The sequence below is a fragment of the Alexandromys fortis genome, unplaced genomic scaffold, assembly GCF_014885135.2.
Source record: "Alexandromys fortis isolate MF-2015 unplaced genomic scaffold, M_Fortis_MF-2015_v1.1 scaffold_58, whole genome shotgun sequence".
Lineage (NCBI taxonomy): Eukaryota > Metazoa > Chordata > Mammalia > Rodentia > Cricetidae > Alexandromys > Alexandromys fortis.
Genome location: NW_026067940.1, coordinates 3,003,794 through 3,022,142, shown reverse-complemented (window position 1 = coordinate 3,022,142; position 18,349 = coordinate 3,003,794). Strand labels below are relative to the sequence as shown.

The following is an 18,349-nucleotide window of genomic DNA, read 5'->3' as shown; positions in this document are numbered from 1 at the left end:
CCAGTGCCAGCAAGTGGCCTCCCTCACCGACGGGGCCAGTACAGGCTTAGCGAACCTGGCCCTTTGCTTTGGGTTCAGAAGTATGCCTCCCCTGGGTGACAGGCAGGTGTTTCAACTTTGAGCCCCTAGGGGTAAAGTTGTGTGAATGCCATGGCTGCGTAGAGGAAAGGTGAGCCAGGTTATATGGTGCAGCATGGGGAACCGGCTGCCACTGGTTAGTGCGGTGCACACACTGTATGGTCTGGTGCTGATGGTCTCCTGAGGATGTCCTCCCAAATGGATATTTGTGATCTTAGCTCATGGGCTGTGTTCTGCTGAGGAGCCACTACCACAGATGCTTGGGGTTCCCAGAGTTAACACAGAAAAGGGGAAAGGGCGGTGGCTCTTCCAAAGCATGCTTATCTCCAAGTTGTTATTTTAGTATTAAGATAGCCTCTGTGTGCTAATTGTTTTCTAACGTCTTCTAAGACAAGGTCTCCTTGTAGACTGGGCTGACCTTGAACTCAGACCCTCCTGAGGCACGGACCACTAGTTCTTTTTTTTTTTTTTTTTTTTTTGGTTTTTCGAGACAGGGTTTCTCTGTAGCTTTGGAGCCTGTCCTGGAACTAGCTCTTGTAGACCAGGCTGCCCTCTAACTCCCAGAGATCCGCCTGCCTCTGCCTCCCGAGTGCTGGGATTAAAGGCACGCGCCACCACCGCCCGGCCTCTTTTAATGTTCTTAAGTCACAAATTAAGACACGGGCAGCACCACTTCGATACCAGAAGTCAGGGACCACTGGTCTGGGGTCCTTGGCATGTGGGGGTTGTTCATTTTTTTCCTGCTTCTCCAACAGTGCCAAAGGCACAGAGACTGCCCAGTGGAGATGGAAAATGGAGCCAGAACTGAAATGTCAGGGTGTAAAGATCAGCTGATCGGGGTTGGGGATCCCCCAGATTTCCATTCTAGCATTCCTGGAAAAGATGCCCTGTGAGTCTTGTGTTTGGGGGATTCCGGAGCCTGGATGTCTGTGGTGGGGTATCTCAGAACCTCAAGGAAGTGAAAAAGAGGGGTGACCTCTTGCCTTATCTTTGGCTGTGAAATGACAGAAAACCCCTGTCCTCGGTCAGGGGCTTCCCACTCACAGTGGGCTTTGTCTTGATGGGTTTTCCTTGTAGAAAGTGACCATCACAGGCTGACATTTTAAACATTGTGTAAATAAAGAATTACAAAGTGAGCAACCCCTCTCTGCACTACTTACTTGTTTTTTATGGTGCTGTGGCTTGAACTCTTGGGCATGCAGGCAAGACCTCAGCCACTGAACTATGCCCTCACCTCCCAACCATTCAGTTTCAGATCCAGGATATTGTGAAATACCTTTGAAACCCTTGGGCCCTTCCCTCATCATAACGCCTTCCTCTCCATAAAGGTAAATAAACACGATATTCAATTTTGTGTTTACAGGGGTCTTCCTTCTCCAGGATCTTGCTTTCCACAATTTCAGTTATCTGTGGTAACTCTGACCCAAAAATACTGAATGGGAAAAAAATTCCAGAAATAAGTTATTCATCCATTTAAAATCACACATTATTCTGAGTAATGTAATGAACTCTTATGCTGTCCTGCCTAGAACCTGAATTCTCTTGTCCTGTGTGTCCTGGTATGGCTTCTGATTGTTAGCCATGTGTCCCCAGATAAGCTGTGCAATATCACAGTTCTTGCCTTTAAGTCATCCCTACTTTCTTAATGGCTCCGAAGCACAAAGGTCTTATATCTGGCAATTTTATCACAGTGTGTGATTACAATTGTCTCTATATCCCTCCCCCTGCCACACCCCCATTTTCTGTATTTCAGGCTGGCCTGGAACTCACTATGTAGCTAGGCTGGACTCTAGCCCCTGGCAATCTTTCTACCTCTGCCTCACAAGTGCTGAGGTAATAGGCATGAACACTCCCTGCCCCCACTTGCTCTGTTTTATTAAGTTTTTTTTTTTTTTTTTTTGGTGGTTGTGTTTTTTTTTTTTCTTGCTTGTTTTCTGTGCAGGTGATGAATCCAGGGCTTTATAATTGCTAAACATATGTTTTCCTATCAAGCACCACTGCCAGCCTTTTATTCTTAGCCATTCTTTGTAATCTCCTACTGTGTCTGTTATAGATCAAGCTTCCTCTTAAGCATGTATAGGAAAAAGATCACATGCAGGGTTGGTCCTCTCTGTGATTTCAGCCATTGCCTAAGTCTTAGATCCTCTGAGGATAGGGGACTGTTATACAATCCTCTGGCTGTCTTTGTACATGTCTACGTGTTTATGAACTCCTAATCTGTGCATTGCTGAGGTTCGCACCTTCCTGTAAGCTTTAGATAAATGCATGCATTTTTCTTTTTCTCTTTCAATGCCGGGTCAAAAATTCACCCCTCAGCAGTACGTTCATTTTCACTGCTAAGAAAAGCTGAGATGATGGAGATACCATCCTTCATTCATTCCCTTCCAGGCTTCTGTGTCCCAGTAGCTTCTTGAACTGTCACGGGCCTCTCCTCTAGTGTTCATGTCCAAGAGCCTTTTCTATGCAGGAATGCAGTTGTTGGAGAAAGGAACATAATCACCTTTGCCAGCTGTACCACTTACACTCCCTTTGCAACCCTGAGAGCTCCTGAGGCATCATACCCTGGCCTCACCTCATCCCAGAGGTCAGGGGTCTAGATGCCTGGAACCCCCTCGTTCTCAGCTTCCTCATTACTAAGACTACAAATGTCACCTTCAATGGTACAGATTTTCTTAAATAAAGTTAATGTACTTCTCCAAACTGTTCTTAAGCACCCAGTGTGCTCAGCAAAGTGTTAAGGGACACTGAGGGGAGATTCGTTTTCAAGATGTTTGGGAAGTCAGGAAGACATGGGCATAGATACCAACTCTGTGTTCTTTTCTTTTTCCTGCTCAATCCCTGTCCTTGGGTTATAGGGGACACAATGCCAAGCCGTCTTCTACGCTCCTGCACCAACATCCAAAGATCTCCTGGACAGCTCCTCCTAAGACTTTAAATTCAAATGGGTATTGGGGGCAGCGGACCATCTGACATTGCAGAGATAGCTCCCCAAATTGAGAATTGTCAGGTTAAAATATCAAGAAACCCTCTGTGGTCTATAGCCAACTTCCTCCCTCAGCCCTCTGGAATTCCTGGCTCTACTCATCAGCTCTGGCAATCACCTCTGACAGTTCAGCTTTCCCATGCTCCTGCTAGCCCACCTCCTGCACAATGTTAACTTCGGCTAACCCCCCTTCGTTTCTTTTGTAGATTACAAAAAATAGCTCCCTTGCTCATGCCTTTAATCCCAGCTCTTCCAGGCTTTAGGAGGCAAAGACAGGTGGATCTCTGGAGGCAATTACGTCAGCTCTGACTTCTCATTCTGGGGGTTGAGTAGTACCCATCCTTCTTCGAGCAGGGCCTGCAGTAGCCGTTGGTTCCGGTTCTGATCTCTCAGGGAAGGTAAAATTCCCATCCGGGTACTTGATCCCGACTTGACCTGATTGATCAGTCAAGAGGTAGGTTCCCGTGTGAAAAGCAGCTAGGGCTGCACCCACCGAAATGGGTGCCCATGGGTGGTGTCCGAGTTGCCTTAGGTTGGTGCGATATTAGTCTCAGTTATCTCTGGTCCTCATTCTTCCTGGAGGAGCAAAACTGCTTTTATGGCACAGTTAAGCTCTGCCCCTTAGCCTACGGTGGGGTATCAGAGAGCAGGGTCCGTGCCTTTGGTGCATATATTTTTATAGCCGTGTGCACTCCCTCCCTGTTGGCGAGTTTGAGCCTCATCTCCTGTTGGGAGAGGCTAGCTTTCTTGGGGATGTTTCTCATGAGCGTCTGCTCATCTCACCAGAGTCTTTAAGAAAGTTTCTGACTTTGGGGCGTTCTCTAGGAGTCCCCACTTCCTCACAGCTGCCGGCACTCTACACCCGAGATTACGGAACCTGCTCTAACTTTTCTGTTCAGCTTTCAGCTATTGGGTTTCTGCGGACTAAGTCGATTTCCAGGCAGCGAGCTCAGCCTGACCCCGATCTTTGGGTCCCGCCCCCTACCCCACTCCCTGGCACTCCGGACCGCGACTCAGAGAGAAGACGCGGGCCGGCGCTAAGCTGGTCCAACTGGTTCTGAGCAGGAAGTCTCCCGCCCTCGCCCCCAGCAGCAGTGCAACCCCGCGCTAGCCCCGGCTTCGCTGCAGCCCGCAGTTCGGTGGACAGTCCCGCAGAGCGGCCGCGCTGGAGACCCGCCCCGGCGGAGATCAGCGCGGCTTTGTCTGGGACGCCCACACCCCAGAGGCAGCTCCTGGGTCCGGCGAATGGGAGCGCGGCGGCGCGGGGCAGAGCCGGGCTGAGATAAGCGGCCATGTGACCCTACCTGGCGCGGGGGAGGGGCCGCAGGTGAGCGGCGGAGCGCGGAGCTCGGCACGCGGCGGCCGCGGGGCTCGGCAGCATGTCGGTCAGCAGAAAGGACTGGTCCGCGCTGTCCAGGTGAGAGCGGTCACCGAGGCTGGGTGGGCCGGGGCTGGGGTGTAGTCTCGCCTCTTCGGATCTCCACTCCCGGACACAGGCCTGCTACCCTGGTGGAGCGGGACCCTGGTCTTGTTGCTTTTCGTGGGGACAGACTTGAGACCAAACTCTCGACCCCTCAGATGATAGGGAGGGTGGTTTCCCTGCTCCGCAGCTTCCTGTCCCCTTAGGTCCTAAAGAGTAGGCTAGGAGAAGGCTGGTCGGCAGCCTGGACAGCCCAGGGTGCCACTGTCTGTGAGGGCAAAGGAACAATTTACGGTCCTGGGAAGGTCTAAGAGTTACTCCAAGCCTTATTCTTGAGTGGACCCCCAGTCTCTGCTCCTCTCTAAAGAGTTTTAGAGTAGGTCTAGGGAGTGTCCTTTAGCCCCCACCTAATGGAGTCCACGGAGCCAGAATCTGTGACTAGGGTCAGAGAAAGCAGCTCCCCCATCCTAAGAGAGGCTCAGATTCTCAGCTCGCATTTGGGAGCAGGATAGTTGCTATGCCTGTCCGTGTTGCCATCTAAGTTTGTGAACTGGTCCCAATAGGTCACAAACTGTATATGCTATGCCTGCCTGCTGGACAGCCTATCAGGGTCAGAGCAGCCTAGGAGGGGTGGGTACCTAAGAGGCAGCCCCTCTCTTTGTGCTTCCTCTTGGAGCTGCCCCCTCCCTCTCCAGAACCATTGAAATGAGCATCTTTCCTCCCATGTCCTTCCACTGAGTCCCTAACTTGGAATGCATCCTTTGTCCTAAGGGAGCAGAGGCCCACACTGGAGCCTGCTCTTCCTATTTCTTAGGCTCCAGTCAGGATAAAATTGGCCTCTTGTCCTCTCTCAAGTGGACTTAGGTCTTCAGGCCTAATATGGGGTCAGAGCTATCTCGTAGGTGCAGCCTAGCAACACTCTAGCAGCAAGGGTACCATAACCTTGCTTATCAAGGCATCTCTCACAATTTCCACCACCTAAAAACTGCTGCCCCTTGGGGTCTCCCCGAGGGCTTCAGAGGGTTTCGTTTTTTTTTCTTTCTTTTTTTTTTTCTTTTCTGTCTCACTCTCTCACAGACTCTCATCCATTTGACCTCCTCAGACCCCTGGGACCCTGCTCTGAGGTATGGGTGGCCTCAGTCTTAGTACAGAGAGGCCCATGGTATCTAGAGAAGGGGAAAGGTAAGCCAGAAGGAGGGTGAGATCCATTGCTCTGGAGAGGGAACCCAGGCTGCCTTAGAGGTCAGACACACCCCAGGGAAGGTATGTGCCGAGGGTGGAGCTGGTACGGGGGCAAGGCCTTGGACTCTGCCTGTGGGTCAGTGTGCGCGGGTTGGTGCAGGAGTGTCTTTGTTTCTGGGTGTGGGCACGTTAGTGCCTATGAATGCATGTTCAGATACAAGGAGTGCAGCGTCTGTGTGGGTGAGCATGTTTATGGCCTGTGTAGAGATGCGATGCCCATGTGGGCAGCTGAGTTTGCTCCCAATGAGTTCCATCTAAATGGTTGCTGAAGATGTTAGAACTGCGTGTTAGGTTATAAATACAAAACAGGGCACACTTCCTGCAAAGTGGCCAGACTGCTGAGGGTGTTTGTAATTTTATTCTATTTACTTTTTTGTTTTTAAAGCCCCCCGCCGTGTGTGTGTGTGTGTGTGTGTGTGTGTGTGTGTGTGTGTGTGTGGTGTGTATTTGGCTGGGGGACTAGGATTTTTAATGGGGATGAGGTCTGGTCTTAGCTTGTCCGCTGCTCAGTTGGACATAGACTTCTGTGGCTGCAGGGTGGGGCTGAGTTCCCATGGGATGTCCAGGCTAAGTGATAGTGAAGCCTTGGGGAACCAGTCCTGCCACCGGAAGACCTAGTCTGGCCTCCCTGCCCAGTCCCAGTCTTCATGGAACCCCGTGGGCAGAGGCAGCTGCTGCCAGCAGGCTCCCTGATGAGACACCTGGAACGGAGGACCGCTCCTGTTCTGCTCTCTGAATGCGCAACAAGCCCCAGCGGGCTGCAGGAAAGGGCTGGAAAGGGCTGTGAGTCACCAGCAACCGAGTCTCCCAGGCTGCGGAGGCCTGTGCTGAGGGTGTGACAAGGGTGGCCTTAACTAGAACCAAGGCGAAGACGTGAGCCTGTACGCGCTGTCCTTAGCCGTGAGGCTCAGGAGCTGCAGACCTGGGGCAGCGCAGTGGAGAGCTGCTTGCCCTGGCCAGTCTTGTCCTTTCCTCTAGTGCTGACCTGGTGACCAGTGAGGATCTGCCAGCCTGTCTGTGGGGGGTGAGGGGTGGATCCGAGAGCACGGGGACTAAGTGGCCAGTGGTTAATCATTTCCTTGCCTGGCCCTTAAACAGCCTTCTCACTTCCCGTGCTTCTCTGGATTCTCCTGATACTTTTCTTTAGACTGTCTGGGGCAGAAGGGACCTCAGACCATCCGCAATAGCTCCTCAGCGTGTGGAGGGGGAGGCCCGTCTGGTCAGGAGTTGAAGGTTGGCCCAGAGTCACAGACACCCTGAGGGCCCTTCCACTGTTCTCCCCTTCCCCAGGTCCAGCTCTTTGAGCCCCAGGGTTCTGGAGCATCTTCACAAACCCTCTAGCCACTTAAACCAGAGCAGCTGAGCCTTCATCTGCCCTGCACTTGGCTTCTCTGTGACCCCTGGGGAAAGTGGGTTCTACTCTGTGTGTAACAGGGCAGTGATGTCTTTAGCCATCTATGAGAAAGGGTGGAGTTGATGAATTGGGAGTAAGGATGGATAGCAGCCTCACCTGGAGGTGCAGAGAGGGACATAATTCCCCTAGTGAAGGCCAGGAGGTGGAGGAAAGGGTGTGGAGAGGAGTGAACAGCGAGCTGCTTGGCTGGGCTGCACGGTCAGCTGCCAAGTCTCTGGGCTGTACGGCCTGCAAATTCCACAGAGGGTCTGGCTCTAGGGCTTCATAGTTGCTGGCTTTCCCCAAACCGCAGTTCTTGTAACTGCACCCTGAGCGTAGCTACCCTGCTCCTGCTTGGGCCCCCTTTTCCTTCTGAATGTTCAGCTGTTAAGCTCCAATTTGGACCAACATTTGCAGGGCATCTTTTCTGGCCCATGAGGCCATGACACTTTGAGACGGTGACTCAGGTGGAAGGTCTCGGTTCCTTCTTTTTAGTAACCAAGCCCCGTCCAGAAAGTTATGAACTCTCCAAGCTTCGAGTCGAGTTGGGTAGCACCACCTTGCTCAAAGCTATGTATGGATTAGCATCAGTGGTATTTGTAAAGTGCTAAGACCACCCTCCTTCATTCTTTTACTTATTGATTTGTTTTTCACCATATTTGAATCTTCAAGCCCCGTTTTAAGCCACCAAAATAATTGATTTATTTCCGGGGTTCCAGTAATTGTACCTGCTAAGGGTGCTGACCTTTGGCCTTCCTTCTCTTCCATTTCTGTCCATTTTTTCCTTTATAGGCCAATAATCTTTGCTTATTGGAGACAACATTCTTCTCCTGGGGTGGGGTGAGGTAATGAAAGGACTCATGTTTTGCTGGGTGTCAGGAGATTTCTGAGTAGCAGGTGTGGGTGACCACATCACCCTTCTTGAGTGTTGGGGTCTGAGCATAAAGCTTGGACACACTAAAGGACACCTGGTCCTGACTTCTGCAGCTAGCTCTGTCCCAAGCTCATATGAGTCATGTTTGAGGAGACCTGGTTCAGGCTGATGGTACACCACGTAGGGCCCCAGAGGAGGGCAAACAAACCCCCTGCTTCCCCAAGGGCAGTGAGCAGCCTGTGGGAACAGTGTTGCTCATGGTCAAGGAATCCTGGAGGTTCCAACCCAGCCCTACTGGGTGTGGGTCGGGGAGTGTTCACTTTCCTCTGGATATGGAAGGGTGCATGCAGAGTGAGAGCAGGAGGAGGAGTGTCCCTGTTTGTACACCAGCAGAAGTTGGTGGAGGGGAGAGACCATAGGTTTGTGTGCAGTGTGGGGATGAATGAAGAATAAGTCCGTAAACATTCAGAGATTACGGGGCTCGTGTGAAGGCCCAGGGGAGTCCTGTTTAAGACCCATGGTCAAGGCCATAAAGAAAAAACCCAGCCCTTTTCCGTTTGCACTGAGGCAGGATACAATTGTGACTCAGATGAGCAGAGGAACTGAGGTTGCCCTCATAATGGTGGAACTGGGATATTCCAGAAGGTTCTCTTCTATGGTAGCTCCTTTCCTTGAGGTGATGAGCAGATACCTGTTTCCCTATGTAGAGAGATGGGGCAGATTGCTTTCAGCCCCTCCCCCCCGCCCCCACGACTGCCTCCCTCTGTGCATTCTTCTGCATCAAGGCAGAAGTCGGAGATTTCTCAGGAAGAGGAGAGTCCTGGATTCTGCCAGTGACATTTGCATCTTTCTTCTGCACTCGTTGGCACTGGCTATGTGCTGGTCTCCATGGAAGATGCCAGAGGTCTTCAAAATCTGCTGCCCTGTCCTTGCTCCTGCCTAGCTCCTCTGTTGGCTGTCCCTAGCCTATCCTCTTCCTCTGAGCCCTAGTTCTTACACTACGGCTTTGCACTCACAACGCCCCTCTGGGACCCTGTGCCACCAGACAGACCCTGCTGCCTCCTTCTCTTGAACCAAGTCTGTACACCCAAGCATTTCTCTCATTCCAGCCGAGTCTAATTGTTTTTTCCTGGGTTTGCTTCCTTGCTTGTTGTTTGACTCCCCTAACCTCCATGAAGGCAGATGTGTTATTTTCTTGCCTGTTGGACTTTAGCTCCTAGAATCATGCCTGACCTGTCGGCCCTCAAAAAGCACTGGGTTAGTGAATGTTGGCTGTATAGATAGGATGCTCAGCCCGGGAGAGCAGTCCTTTTCTAAAGTGAAAAGGGGAAGGTAGTGACTTGCCCAAGAGCAAGAGAACTAGACCAGGTCCTGAGTAGACCCCAGAGGTCCACACATACATTTCAGATGCGGAGCAGTGTGTACAGATTGTAAGTTTTGCAGCAGGGGTAGTCAGGAAATAGACACAATGAGAAGGACAGGGCCCTTCTCCCTGTCTGGGGTTTTGATTTTTGTCTCTTGCTGACACCCAGAAGTTTTTTTGTTTGTTTGTTTGTTTTCTGTTTTTTTTTTTTGTTTTGTTTTTAGCATTAGTGAGTAAACCACTTTAAAAAGACTTGTACACCCTGTTCTGAGATATCTCTTATGTGAAATAGGCAAACATGGCTAGCACATTATACCTTAAACCCAACCTCATTGTAACATATGTATAAGTAAGGGTCTCTTTGAAGAATATTTTTTTTTAATCTCTCTTCTCTTCTTCAGCTGCAAGCCAACACAACCCGCCTTTCAAAAGTTGCCTCTCCAAGGACAAAACTATGCTTAAGGAAGAGGAATATGCCAAGGCATACTTTCCTCAATACCCAAACTTAGTTACGGATTAAGGGTACCTTTAATTAGAGCCATTATGTGTTTATTTGTTGTTTGTCTGGTGGATGGAGAGAAAGTGGGCGGGGGGTGGACAATAGGTGGGTTTCTGGTAGAGTATGTGGATAAAGATGGTGAGAGGGGCAAGTGCACGGGTTGGTTGGATTGCCAGATGCCTGGCTGGCTGCATGAATGGATTAGTGGGAGGCTGTTCGGCTGCCTGAAAGTGTCTAGTTAGCCCCACAAATGCGAGGTCACAGGAGTGGAAACCAGAACGTAGAGTATGTGGGGTTTCCTTGCTGCTCCCGGCAGGTAGAACATGGCTTTAAAAGTTGAGGGAGGCCCTGAGAAGTGGAAGGATGTAGTGGTTTTCTCTTGGTCTCATTTGTGAGTTACCCTTACCCTGACCACCAGAGGCCAAGGGCTTTTGTGCAGAGCGAGGAACTTTGAGGCAATTCCTCCGTTATTGTCTGTCAAGAACTCAGAAGAGCGAGGACCTTGATGAGGTCACCTTCTTCCTTCAGAGAGAACCATGCCACCTTTCCTGTTCCCATCATCCAGAGACCTTCTGCTCCCACAGGAAAATCCAGCTCAGGGGCATTGGTAATGCTGGAGGATGTCTTTGGTTGTCCCAAATGGACACTACTTCTGCTGGCATCTAGGGGTGTTGCTTGGTACCCTGCAAGGCAGGTCCTTACAGAGAATTATCTGGCTGAAATGTCAGTGATGTTAACCGGGAAACACTCCGCTCTAACTAGATCCCTGCAAGTTGTGAAGAAAGGAACTGCGTTGAAAAAAAATTAAATTTTCTAGTAGTCACATTAAAGAAGTAAAAAGGGAAAATTAAATAATGTATCTTATTTGCTTTAATACACCCCATAGTGATCATTTCAATATGGAGTCAATATATACTTTTTATCTTTCTTTCTTCTTTTGATACAGACTCTCACTGTGTAGCTCAGAGTAGCCCGAGGTTCTTGGGCTCAACCCTTCTAGCTAGCTGGAACTACAGGCCATCAGAGAGAGTTACACTGTTGCACTGAGAAATTTTGGACTTTGTTCTTCATCCTGGGTCTTTGAAATCTGGTGTGCATTTGTACTTACAACCTCTCTGCCCCAGCATCGGCACTGCTGGCCACGGGGCTAACTGAAGGCAATTGTCTTCTCTTCTGTGGAAGTCTGGTTAGGGAGGGTGCCTCCCGGTCTCTGGGCTGTGCTGATGCCTGCCTTCTTCCCCTAGCCTGGCCAGGCAGAGGACTTTGGAGGATGAAGAGGAACAGGAGCGAGAACGCAGGCGGAGGCACCGCAACCTGAGTTCAACCACAGACGATGAATCTCCAAAAGTGACCCAGAATGGAGCTCAGAGATCAGTGGAGAGGTATGTGATTGGGTTAGGATCTGAACATCATTTCTCCATTCTGAGTGGAAGCAGGGGACCTACCTGCCCCAGAAGACTATGTGAAATCTGACCTGCTAGAGATTTGGTCCAGGAATAGGTTGATGAATAGGAATAGGTGGGAAGATGAAATTTAAGTTCCTCACCATCCTCGACCAAAGTGTGGTCCCTACCCTCGTCATCACACTCATGGAGCTGTTTGGTGAGCCTGTCCATGAGCCCTACTCTGTTGGACATTTTATTTATGTATGTGGTCCCTCCATCCCCATGATGTCTGAGAGGCCACTGTTGATAAGGCCACTTGTTTCCCAGGAGGAGAGACTCAGGAAGCATGCTTAGATAACTTATCAAGGACCTGTACCTAGTTGAGTGCAGCGACAGTGTCTATCCAGCTTTGTCAAATGTCCCGTAAACAGGCTACCTCCACATACTCTGACTGTCTTTATTCCAAGGGGAACAAATGGGGACCAATCTTGACATCTAGGTTTGGGGATTATGAGGGAAAGGAAGAGAAGGACCCAGAACTTCCTGAATGTTGCCAGTGTGCTAGGACTTTGCTCTCATGGGATGGCTCTCGTTTCACCGCTTAACAAGCTCAGTTTACAGGTTTGGAAAGCTCAGACAGTAAGTTAATTTGCCTGAAATCACATGGAAAGCAGGGTGACAGCAGGCGTAGACTCCTTTAGCGAGAGACTAGGACCTCTGAGTTACGCACAATTATTTTATGTTGCTCTTGTTCCTTTACATCTCCGAATGAAGGAACACCAAGCTGTGTTCCGTGGACTGATTCAAACCCACGGCTGCAACCACGTTCCACACATACCCTACGTTGGACAGAATGGGGCCTCAGAAGCCCTGGCTTTCCTTCTAGCTCCCTACCAGTTACTTCCCATGGCCTCCTCTAAGTTCTGATGGACAGGGCCTGAACTCACTCCTTTGAGCCCTCCTGGCCAATATTGCTCCAGGCCTAGAACCTATAAAGCAGTTGCTTGATCAGTGTTAGTGGCTGTGGATGAACAGGGAACCGTTCACTATACATTGCACAGCAATCTGTGATTTTCACTAGAGCCCTGGAGTGCTTTGCTCAACTGACCCTTCGGAAGGGCGGTACGGTACACAGAATGCAGAAAAGTGGTTATTTTTGAAATAGTGGTGGTGGGACAGGGAGAGCAGGGTCTGACTTATTTGCTTCCTCCTTGGTGGCCCTGGAGGCATCTCACTGAGTCATCTGCACCCAGGGTCACCCTCACTCCTGACCTCATCTAATTCTGTCCACCTTGACTCCCTGTGTGTTTTGATTCAGGCTTCCCAGTGTGGAGGAAGCAGAGGTCCCCAAGCCATCACCCCCAGCCTCCAAAGATGAAGAGGAAGACATCCAGGCCATCCTTAGGACTCGTAAGGAACGGCGACAGAGGCGGCAGGTGATAGAGGCTGTCCAGGCTCCGGTGCAGGAGATGCTAGAGAGGGAAAAAGACAGCCCAGGCCCCGAGCAGACCTCAACGCAGCCCCTTGTGCCTAAGAAGAAAGCAGAGCCCCTGCCTCGCCGGAGACTGAGCCGGGAGCAGCGAGGCCCTTGGGCCCAGGAAGAAGAACCCCTAAAGGGAAGAGAGCTTGGGGGAGGGGGAAAGGAGCTTCCAGAGGAGGCAGAGGTCCAGCAGAAGACCTTGGTCTCTGAGAAAGCGCCTGGCCCAGAGAAGACTCCAGTGCCTGCCAAGAGACTGACTTCAGAGAAAGCCTGCCCCTCAGAGAAGGGGGCAGCCACAGAGAAAGCATCCCCAGCTGAGAAGAAACACAGCCCAGAGAAGTTGGTTCCAGAAAGAACGGGTGTGTCAGACAAGTCACCCATCCCTGAGAAGACACTCACGTCTCTGAAGACAGCACCACCAGAGAAAAGGCCTGCTCCAGTTCTAGACAAAGCCGTGGTCTCTGAGAAGATGCAAGAGAGGCGGCTGGTGTCAGAGAAAGCATCCATCTTCGAGAAGTCACTAGTCTCAGAGACAAAGCTGACTCCAAAGAAGGCAACGGCCTCAGAGCAGCCCCCAGCCCCTGGGGGAAGCCAGGCTACCACAAGGGAGCCCAGAGGGAAGGCTGTCCCTGGGAAGAACCCACCTTCCTCTGCAGAGCAGGGTACAACAGACCCTCCGACTAAGGCTTCTCGCTTCCCACCCATCACACTCCAGGTTGGCATTGCCCCTTTCCCCTTTGCCCTCCTTGACAGTCCAGCCCTGAGGCCTGTATCTCCCTTGTTTCCTCTTCTCCTCCCTTATTGGGCTGGCCTTGGCAGTTTTTTTCTCTCCTAGCAAGTCAGAATTCATAACTACTGTCCAAATAGGGCACTGAGTCAGAGGCAGATTATTGGAACCAAAAGGGGCCGTGTGCAGAGTACAGAGGGTCTTCAACCACATCCTCATCCAGGTCCTGGACTCCGGCCCACAAAGCCATTTATGTCTGTTCAGAGCCAGGGTAACCTTGTTCCTTTCCACTACAGAGCCTTCCGAGGAAACAGGCACCCATTAAGTGCAGGAACCTTGGGCTAGATAGCAAGCTTAGACAACCTCAGATCTTTCCAAACTAAAGCTCTGCCTGGTGGTCGGGCTACATGAGGCTGTGTGGTCACTGTATAGCAGGGCGGGAGAGTGAGACATCTCTAGCTTCTGGGATGAGCCAGGTCACCTGAGGTCCCCCTGGAAGTTTGGGCTTGGGGGCTTCTTGGGCCTAGGAGCACCTTACCCTTTTACCGAGGAAGGTGAGTTCTCATCTGACGCCTTTGTTCCACTCAGGTGAAAATTCCCAGCAAGGATGAAGAAGCAGACATATCCTCACCTACTCTGCTCACCTACAGCAGCTCCCTCAAACGCTCCAGCCCCAGGACCATCTCCTTTCGGGTAAGGGCTGGGTGGAGCCTAGTCATCAACATGCCGCTGCCACAGAACAGGCAAAGGAAACCAGGACCCATTAAGCAAGAGCCTAGGTTACACAACAGGAAGTGTCTTTAGATAGACAGGAGCTTTGACTTTCCACGGTGCCCAACGCAAGCAGGCTGAAGACCTAGAAAATATGTGTGTGTGTGTGTGTGTGTGTGTGTGTGTGTGTGGTGTGTGTGTGTGTGGTGTGTGTGTGTGTGTGTGTGTGTGTGTGTGTGTGTGTGTGGTGGGGGTGGGTGGGGTGTGTGTGTGTGTGTGTGTGTGTGGGAGAGAGAGAGAGAGAGAGAGAGAGAGAGAGAGAGAGAGAGAGAGAGAGAGAGAGAGAGACACGAGCAGTCCCACCTAGTGGATAAGATCAGGACTGCAGGTAGATGAACTTGCCAGAGCAGACTGACCTGTCTTGGCTCTCTTGTATCTTCCTTGGGAGGAGGGAAGGACAGAGAGCAGCAGGTTTCTCTCCAGTGTTCTCTGCCCCTTCCTTGCTTCCATGTGATGAGATTGGAAAGTCTCGTCTGTTTCAGGGCTTATTCTTGGTCCTTTTGTTTACCGGGTCATCTGCTCATCCATTGGTTGAATGTGCCTTGTGACTTGATGCATGCCAGGCCCTGGGGAAGAGGCCATATGCCAGAGGTTGACCAGTACCCTCAAGGCTCTTGGTTAGTGGAGAGGCAGATAGGAACACAGGTCGTAACAGGTACCTTGGCTGGGGTGCGGTAGCCGTTGGAAGGGCTTTGAACCCACACAGAAGAGTGAAGGCAGGTGCTTCCAGATTAAGACTTTTAATGAAGGCTTGGCACTTGGTGTGTGTGTGGGGGGGGGTTATTCTCAGGAAGAAGATGCATCCTGGGAGCTAGACTCCTCACTGGAGAGGGGGCATGGACTTACCTAAGACCCTCACTTACCTTCTCATTTCAGATGAGCCCCAGGAAAGACAACTCAGAAACAACCTTAACCCGCAGGTGAGCTGCCTGGAGGCCTGATCTTGTTTCTGGCTATGTGTTTATCTGTTTTCACCTCCCATTGGTGTGCCAGGTTGTGCCGCAGCATACATTAGGGGAGGTGCAGATTTTGCCTGGCACTCTAGATCTGGCGGGGGACAGGATTGATAGGAGGTCCTGGGGTAGGTTGAGATGATGCTGGGAGTGGGGAGTACTTATCCTGTGGGCCCCGGGAGAGTTGCCTGGAGGAGACACAGCTTTGATGGGTCTCTGAAGAGGGAGGAGGCTTTGCTCTATCTTGGAGTTGGGGTGAGAAAGGGTAAGAGAGCTTTCCAGAAGGGAGACTATGGTTAGGACAAAGAAGGAAAAGACTTGGCTGTGGCAGGCCCGGAGCAGTGGCCGGGAACCTGCATGCTTAGTAACCACCCTTGGCCTGGAACCTGCATGCTTAGTAACCACCCTTGTATCACTGAGCCAAGTAGATGGGGGATGGAGCATTGCATGGGGGAGGGGGAGGGGACAAAAATAAAATCTAAACTTTAGTGCCGGTGTTAAAGTTTCACCCACCTGTGCCGTACTTACCTATCTGTTAAACCTTTAATAAGGGCTTATGTTCCTAGGTGCAGGGCTGGGAGAGGGGACGGAGGAAGAGGAGAACAAAGACAAGACAGTGGCTAACCCTCAAGTGATTCACTTGAGACCATTAAACCCATAGACACCCTGGCAGGCGGATGCAGGGACAGCAGTGTGAGCCAGGAGTGTGTGTGTGTGGGGGGGGGGTAGCGTAAGGGCCATCGTGACCTCACAGCCTGTGAGAACTGAGGTGAGTGGAAGGGACAGGGTGTGAGAGGAGGAGGCAGGAAGGGAACAGTGGGAAGCTCATCTAATCCTCAAAGGCCCCTTGGAGTAGACAGGCTGTTCCTCAGAGATGTAGAAGTTCCTGGAGTCTGTAAACTTCACCCTGACCAAGTCATTGCAATCCTCTCTGCAACAGAGGTGTCTTCATCAGTCCCTGTCCTCCCTCTTGGCCCACAGGATGGGGTATTAGGGGTTGTTCTTAAAGCCCTGGGGGCAGGCCTGGCCTCCCTGGGGGGGGCGGAGTCTAGGCTGGTTCATCTCAAATCTGTCTTCCCATCCTACAGTGCCAGTGTGAGGCTGCCAGCTAGCACGGTGAAGCTGGGAGAGAAACTGGAGAGATACCACACAGCCATACAGGTGGGAGCGGAGGATTCCTTCGGAGCCTGTGCCGGGGTGGAGGGCGCTATTTATGAACATCACAGCTATGGCTCAGCTGCTCTTATCTCTGATTTACAGAGATCCGAATCGGTCAGGTCTCCAGGCTCCTCCCGCACTGAGGTTCTTGTGACTCCTGCCGGTGTAGCCAGCAAGCGCCACCTCTTTGAGAAGGAGCTGGCAGGCCAGAGCCGCACAGAACCAACCATCAGAAAGGTGAGGGCCAGATCCCAACTGCTGGGGCTCTGGTCTGACATCCTTGAAGCCTGGGCCTCAGCCTCGGCAGTGTTAGAAACTGTATTGTTCTGATTGAGTTTCCTTAACTGGGTGCAGAACTCCCCAGGTTGGGACCTGTCCCAGCTACACATAGCTTGTGCCAAGTAGACGTTGTGGTAGAGAGACTTTCGTCCCCATTCTGGGGCCTCTGGAAGAGCCTTAGTGTTGTCTGGGACTCCAAACCTTAAGGTGGGAGTTTTCTTTCTAGGAGAATCTGCGACTGTCAGGGGTTGTGACATCAAGACTTAACCTGTGGATCAGCAAGACCCAGGATTCTGGAGACCAGGGCTCTCAGGTACCCTTACCCACATATCAGGTCAGAGGAGGGATAGGCCTGACAGCAATGGGTCATTTCAGAAGTGATGCTGATGGCAAGGGATATAGAAACCCAACCTGTGGGTGAGAGCTGAGGAGAGGGGTGGGTCTGAGTCCTTGTTTCTTCAGGAAGAACAAACATATCAGGTGGGGGTCCCAAGTCCCTCTTTACCTCTGAGTTCTCGGTCTCTACTCTGATCAGGAGGTACAGAAAGAGGCATCCGTCACCAGGAGGGCTCAGTGGGGAAACAAATCGGCCATGTCCCTGGATGCCGAGGTGAGTGGGGAGAAGGCGCCCAGTCCTGAGATATGGAAGCCCCCCCCCAACCTATCCAAATACACAACTCTAACTGGGTTGCCATTGAGTGGTCTGGGTACCCAGGTTCTGCCCCCCTGTGTGTTCTTTAGATGACTTACCCATGAGAGTAATGGGAGCCCTGTTCTGGCTTGACTGAGCCTTAGCTTAGCAAAGCCTGCCCCATCTAACTGTAAGGTTTGGGGTCCTTACCCAGTGTGGGTGGGCGGAGGCTTGGTTGGCCAAAGGGTTATCTTGTCCAGAGGTGCCCTCCCCCCATAGTCCCTTGAACCCCGTTTCCTTGTTCTGATTGGCCTTTGTCCCACAGGTGTGAAAACCCTGCCAGGACAGACCTGCAGACATGCACCCCAAGGGTCCTTCTTCATGCCAGCCCCCGGCCTGCAGCACTCCTGACCCTGGTGTTCCCATTCCCTTTCTGTCTCTCAGCCAGTGTGGTCAGGGTCCCTGGGGGCCAGGAACATGAATGTCACACCTCCGGCCCCTCCCCAGCCCTGCCTGGCAGGGGGAGGCAGATGTGCTCTGATGCTTCCTCCAGATGCAGGCACTCTCTACCCTGAGCCCAGAACACAGCCCTGGCACACCAGCCATGGAGTCTCCATGTCCTGTCTAGAGACGGCCCCTTTCTCCTGCTCACTGCCAGTATCAGCCTGGGGTGTTTGCCAACTCCAGAGTTATCTGTCTTACCTGCTCCCAGCGGGTACTCTGTGTGCCTGTGACATCCCCACATCAAGTCCTAGACTTGGTCACTGCTCTCCGAGGCTTTTTCAAGACTGGAAAGGAGTCCTCAGACAACGATCACGTACTGCGTTTCCGCTTTGCCATGTCCCCCCCCCCTCCCGCCCGCTCTGATCCGGAGCCCAGTGCCTTTTTGTATTACCACTAGTCTTTTGCTCAGAAAAATCTTTTCTCAGGAAGGATCTGATAAACTCATTCATTCTCAGGCATAACTGACTGGTAACACTGATGGGTCTGTCCCCGTAGGTTTTGTTTTCCTTCCGGGTCAGCTGCAGGGAGAGGGGGCCATTGGCTTCGGTGAAAGGAAGAACTCTGTTCCTATCTTCTCTCATATTAAGGTGGTAGGCTTGTCATCAGTGG

The 18,349-nt window shown here is 51.6% G+C and overlaps 1 protein-coding gene across 1 annotated transcript; it reads left to right on the top strand.

Annotated features, from left to right (window-relative positions):
• Window positions 1-4,088: 4,088 nt before the first annotated feature.
• On the top strand, window positions 4,089-18,201 carry Lad1 (ladinin 1). Its single transcript, XM_050147735.1, has 10 exons — window positions 4,089-4,478; window positions 11,097-11,234; window positions 12,556-13,432; window positions 14,033-14,137; window positions 15,092-15,135; window positions 16,257-16,329; window positions 16,429-16,563; window positions 16,832-16,918; window positions 17,141-17,215; window positions 17,562-18,201. The coding sequence occupies exons 1-10, from the start codon at window positions 4,441-4,443 to the stop codon at window positions 17,565-17,567; spliced, it is 1,578 nt and encodes a 525-aa protein (XP_050003692.1). The 5' UTR covers window positions 4,089-4,440; the 3' UTR covers window positions 17,568-18,201.
• Window positions 18,202-18,349: the final 148 nt, after the last annotated feature.

Bases quoted from the DNA above. Each gene is read 5' to 3' on its own strand.
- Lad1 (XM_050147735.1), top strand. From the start codon at position 4,441: ATGTCGGTCAGCAGAAAGGACTGGTCCGCGCTGTCCAG. The intron at 4,479-11,096 runs GTGAGAGCGGTC...TTCTTCCCCTAG, and splicing joins GACTGGTCCGCGCTGTCCAG to CCTGGCCAGGCAGAGGACTT. The intron at 15,136-16,256 runs GTGAGCTGCCTG...CCCATCCTACAG, and splicing joins GAAACAACCTTAACCCGCAG to TGCCAGTGTGAGGCTGCCAG.